The sequence below is a fragment of the Podarcis filfolensis genome, assembly GCF_964270895.1.
Source record: "Podarcis filfolensis genome assembly, chromosome: 9".
Classification (NCBI taxonomy): Eukaryota; Metazoa; Chordata; class Lepidosauria; order Squamata; family Lacertidae; genus Podarcis; species Podarcis filfolensis.
The window spans coordinates 61,777,240-61,783,239 of record NC_139610.1 but is presented as its reverse complement, the minus strand read 5'-3'; the positions used below and the strand labels follow the sequence as shown (position 1 = coordinate 61,783,239).

Sequence of the window (6,000 nt, the reverse complement as noted above, 5' to 3'; positions counted from 1 at the left end):
TGGTTCACCAGATTACGAGTCCGCCGCTCTTAACCACTACACTACTACACCTTACACAAATCCAGAGTGGAGTCCCTAAGATGGTTGGATGGCACCTTCTATGCCTCCTTCCTTTAACCAAGCTGGTGCCAAACGCATTGCTCTGTTTTCCTTTGGACCACATCATCCTGTCATCTGGGTAGCCCAGGATACAGGCTTGTGCCCGGGGAGGTAACTTCGGTGCCACTGATGCAGCAGTTTGACTTCACCCCTGGAGGTGCACTCCATTGCCTCTTGAGACAGACAGATGCCAACAATACTCTAGACACCTGAAATGGCCCCTGTTTCGCTGCCCTTTTGCAGACAGTGAAATGAGAGGGATTTTGCAATGTTTCCCTGTGGATGGCATGGTTGGGCAGTGGCACTCACTTGACCTCCCAAAAATTGAGTCACTGTTTACTGAGCAGGAGAGGGGAAGAGGCAAGGCAGTGGGGCTCAGAGGCTTTGCTGATGTCGAGGTAAATCCTTAAGGGCCACAGTTCCACATTAGCAACACTAGCTTTTCATAGCCTCAGGATTAATTTCCTACACCCACCTTTGTCACAAGGATCAGTTTGCCTGGAAGAAGAGAGACTGATAGGGATTTCAGCAATCTCCCCGAGTTTTGATTCCCCCCCCCCCAAGGCAAGACAGGGGACAGTGTCCATCACTGATTCTTTTCAGGGAGCTGAAAACATGTATTTGCTGTCATTTAGTATGTGACACAACCCCAACATGAGAATTTATTGTGAAAAAGGGGGAGATAATTATTTAACACCAATTTTGAACAGATAACATTTTATTTATTCCAGTCGGACACCGGTATTTACAAATACAAGTTAGTAAAACGTTTCACAAAACGAGTAAGATCCCACAGTAAATATTTATAGGTGCATAGTTCATGCTCAATTACTTTATATATATGTATATATGTATAGAAATATATTAACAACTTTCACAATAATGTTATCCTTTGACAGAAAAAGAAAGATCATAGGTAAGTTAAAAAAACCTTGTGTCAGAAACAATACCAAATTACTGACAACCTGTCAACAAAACATGTACAGCATTAGAAATAAGGAGTAGACACTTAGGTGTTTTTTTATTTTATTTTAAAAAACTGCTTTCAGACTTTTTAGAACTTGAAGCCACAATATCCAGACAACAACAATGGCTCTGAGACCCAGACCTTCGTTCCAGAGGGAGGTCGGTCGCTGAAACGAAAACTGGACGCAGTTACAGATGCTCTGATCATTGCTGATGGAAGACTTCAAAAGACACTGTACAAACTATAAAAAGTAGTTCACGACTGGGCACATTGGAACTCAGCACTTGTACAGGACAGGATGTCTTTGCCAGCAGCTAACAGAAGGAAGAGAGTTGAATTCAAGCCTCGGGTTCATAATCCTGGTATTCTTCCTGTTGGAAACAGCAACATCAACATTGAAGAAGGAAGAGGAGGAAGAAGAAGAGAGAGAAAACATCTCAATATATGATGTGCTAAAAGTAAAGGTAAAGGGACCCCTGACCATTAGGTCCAGTCGTGGCCGACTCTGGGGTTGCGGCGCTCATCTCGCTTTATTGGCCGAGGGAGCCGGCATACAGCTTCCGGGTCATGTGGCCAGCATGACTAAGCCGCTTCTGGTGAACCAGAGCAGCGCATGGAAACACCGTTTACCTTCCCACCGGAGTGGTACCTATTTATCTACTTGCACTTTGACGTGCTTTTGAACTGCTAGGTGGGCAGGAGCTGGGACCAAGCAACGGGAGCTCACCCCGTCGTGGGGATTTGAACCGCCGACCTTCTGATCAGCAAGTCCTAGGCTCTGTGGTTTAACCCACAGCGCCACCCGCGTCCCAATATGATGTGCTAGTTCACACTAAGGTGGTACTTAGTTTCAGCTTGTTGCTCACTAGGGATGTATGGGTTAGAATGTTTTCAGGTGTTTCCCTAAGCATCACATCTTCTTCCCTAAGCTGGGCAGAAGCTTCCTGGACTTTAGGAAAGAGGCAGAAGCCCCTGTCCCATTATCAGCAGAATGTTGGAGCGTATGCAATAGCAGCCTCTTCCCTTTGAAAGGAGAAGCATCATGTCATGTTCTTCTGCATCACTTTAATGCACAGAGTGGGAAAATCTTATGGGAACTACTTTGCATGATGGCAAATACACCCTCTTAATGGAGACAGTTCTTTAGAAAATTCTGTAATGCAGTGACATTCACAGTCCATTAAAGGCTAGAATTTTGTATTTAAATTTAAGTAGGTATACATCCGTAGGAACTTGACTGAAGAACGCAAGCTATTAGAGGGGAAAGTGTTTTGCAGGGAGAACAAAAATCTACAATTCTAAAATGGCTTTTGAGAAATGGTGTGCCCGAGGAAGCAGCCTGTATGTGTCTTTTCACACTGAATAATAATATGAATCATGTTTGTGTTTTCTTTGGTACTGGTTTAGCATCTGAAATTAAAGTCCTTACACTGAATTTACTGGTATTATAAGATAAATCACAAAGAAGGTGGCTCCCCCCCTTTTCTTTAATGTGAATGCAAATTAAAAAAATGTGCTCTTGAGTGAAGAATTTATCTTTGGCAGGCTTCCCCCCTCTCTTTCCATTATTGTTCTGGTATTGCTTTTGGGTTCTGTCGGTATGAGGAGCACAAAAATGGTTTTCATTCTAAGTAAGTGTTTTCACACCACCCGGGAGTACTGAGGGGGCATTGTTTTCTTTAAAAAGTTTTCATCATTAATACATGTTATTTTCCTTCTATCGTGGGGGTTTGCAGTTCAACAGCGTAACCTTAGGTTACTCTGAACTAAGTATCTCTTTGTTCAGTGGGGTTTACACCTAGATAAATGTGTATGGGATTATGTATGCATGTATGCATGTATGTATGTTTGTTTTTATTCCATGCTGGAGCAGTAAGTAGTGTGGTCTTGTGGAATGGTGCAGGGCAGTGGGGGCAGGGCCTGCTCACCCATGAGGTGCGATGAATCCACTGCCTCAGGTGGTGGAAACTGAAGAAGGAGCATGCCTGTGGTCACCCCATTGTCAGGGACTGGCCAGAGGAGGTGTAGACCGCCTTCCCATCCTGACCCTTCCAGGGAGGAGGAAGAGGACAGTATATATTTACAACAGGGGTTTGAGGGAGGTCACAGCTCAGAGGCAGATGAGGGGAAAGTCGGGAAATCATAGGAGAGGCAGAGCAACACCCGGCTGACATGTTGTCATTAGAAAGCATTCTAGACCCTCCATCTCCCAGAACCTGGTGAGCCTTAAAAGTAGGAGAGCAAAGAGCTCAGAGACAGAGGGCACTTAACGGCACCCATAGAGGAGGTGATGAGAATGACGAATGAGGAAGTGGGAGAGATGGGGTGTGTGGAGATTCACTTGGGACAACGCCATTATCTAAGAGACTGGGTTCTATAGCCTCTCTCTGAAAAGACTGAAATAAAAAAGAACTTTAGTAAACTTTTCCTTGTCTTCATACTTTCCTGGGCAGCCAGATGGGAGCTGCTGACAGCATCCTAACACCCATCTACTCCACCATTGATGGAGAAGCCACACCGGTTTCCAGCGAGATCTCACAAAAAATTCATGAGATTGTGAGAGATTTCAGTGAGATCTGGCAAGATGTTGCCAGAAACTGGCGCCACTGCCAGCACTGCTTCTCCATGGGTGGCAGCATGTGGGGTGGCCACAGGTTTCTTCTGTGAGTGCAGTACATGTTTATTGACAAACTAGTTTCTAAATTTCTAAATTTCCAACACTTCAAGGTGCCCATTAATAGTATACCCTGTGAGAACTCATCAAAGAAAGATTTTACCTCAGGAGGCATTTCATAGGCCTCGTTTTCTGGGTCTGCTGGCATGTCTGTGTTATCCATCATTCCTTCCTGCGGGAGGCCTTCTTCATTCTGCAATTGTAGACAAGAGGAGGAAACAATAGCATGGCAGATTTCTTCTTAGTTTAATTTGAAATGCAACCCGTCACTTCCCACTTCCAATAAAGCTATTTGTTGCTCGGTTTGGTTAATGGAGTACTGAACATAAAATGTTCCATCGGTGCCACAGAGAAAGTGGAAGACAGAAATTTCCCTTAAAAGGAGAACTGCTCCTCATTTTTTCCACTTTCCATTTTGGTAAACGTTTCAAAAATATTTAATGAAACCCGGAAGGCTAGTGGCAATGTGGGTGCAGCTGTTGTTTCTCACAGGCTTCCATATAAATTATAAATCCATCATGAAAATTAAAACAGTCCTTCTTACTCACAATGCTTGTAAAGGTATATTTGTGCCAGTGGAAGTAATTCTGTCCTCCCCCTCCTCAACAGCCAGAAAGCCCTCATCTTGGTAGTAGAGCTTTGCATGCAGAAGGTCCCAGATTCACTACAGCATCTCCAGGAAAAAGATTCCTTGTCTGAAGCCCTGGAAAGCTGCTGCCACTGAGCTAGGAAGACGCATAATTCTGCATTGCAGAGGATTGGACTTATCCCCATAGCCCCTTCCAACTCTACAATTCTATGACTCAGTATAAGACAGCTTCCTAACAGATCTAATGGCTCTCCCTGCCCCAGCATGCACACTTAGTGCATGTACCCCATGAACATGTATGTGCTTCATAAGCAGTTCTTCTACTGCAAACGTAGTCTGTTGGTGGTACATTGTTGTTTGCCTTGGCATAGATGGATTGATATTGGTGTGCCTGTGTAGCGTGTAGATGTTCTTAACCATGGACTAGATCACCTTTTCTGTACGTGGCAACCCTATGATTCCCTGCTTAACAGCTTTAACAAGCTCCAGGCTTGCGAGATGCAGGAAGCCATAGATCATTCGAAAGCAGCAATTACTGGTAGGCCAAGACATATTTGACAGTCAAGATGGAGTAAATGGAGCTAACAGGAAAATCATGGGAAAGTGGCCCTTTCGTCCTGGGCTGAGATACCTAATGAGCTACTAGATGCAACATCCGTCACTGACATATAAAACAGGCAGCATGCAAGCAGGTCCTCAGTCATACTTGGTTGATTGACCTGTCTCACAATGTCTTCTGATGGCGACCTTAATTCTAATTTAGATCAAGAACTTCGGCAGCAACATCTGTTTCAATTTTATGTTCTAAATTCTGCCAATTGGCTGGCTTGGTTTTGTCAGCATCGCCCTTGAGCCAGTGCCACCGACTGGACTCATACACTTCAGCCCCGACTGGGCTAGGCGAGCTGGGTAGCACTTCCAGAGACCACCTTCTGCACAGGAACAGGTCAAAGTGCTGTGGACTCACAGCTTAGAGTTGTGAGCACCGGATTCACTTCCACAAGAAGACAGTCGTCGCACAGCAGAGTATAGCAGAGTACAGCAGAGTATAAACGACTTGGAGAGCAGCTCTGTAGAATAACTTCTTTATTCTATCTACAACTATTATACAACTATATACAGAGCTAAATGAGGTCTAAGCATAAATGAATGCTAAACTGCACTGAGTGTCTGCAGCTGCTCTTAGCAGCAACCTTATCTATACACACGATCTCTAACACTCAGTCTCTCTCTCTCCGACACACTGACTGACTGACTCTTTGATGTGGTGCTGGAGCAGAATAAGTAGAGAGCAGAACACTGCTCCTCCTCTCTGGAGAATCAGCAGACTCATCAGGAGATTCTTGGATATGGGAGGGGTGAAATCTCCTCATCCTCCCCCATTTCATCCGACCATTTCAAGAATCTAAATATAACTGCAATTTGCACACACACTCCAAAAGTTGTTCTCTGCTTACAACCTTGGTTTACATATTTGCAGGTATCTCTCTCCGCCTTATCTAAGACACTTTAACAATACCATTAAACAGTCATTACAATCACTCTGTGTCCATTAGGAAAGAGTTAAAACATAAACCTCAATCTGTAACCCACACAAAATACACATTGTGATTATACACAAATGAATAAGCAGCTTCTAGAAAAATCTTCATACATGTTTCTCTCTCTCAG

At 44.1% G+C, this 6,000-nt stretch overlaps 1 protein-coding gene across 1 annotated transcript in view; it reads right to left on the bottom strand.

The window, feature by feature from the left end:
- Positions 1–799: 799 nt before the first annotated feature.
- SNCA (synuclein alpha) overlaps positions 800–6,000 on the bottom strand; it is a 55,226-nt gene continuing 50,025 nt past the window's right edge. Inside the window, exons 5-6 of the mRNA XM_083572005.1 lie at positions 3,844–3,933; positions 800–1,437 (exon numbers count right to left, since the gene is read on the bottom strand). Coding sequence (XP_083428131.1) covers positions 1,405–1,437; positions 3,844–3,933 — 123 coding nt within the window. The 3' untranslated portion in view covers positions 800–1,404. The remainder of the gene's footprint in view (positions 1,438–3,843; positions 3,934–6,000) is intronic.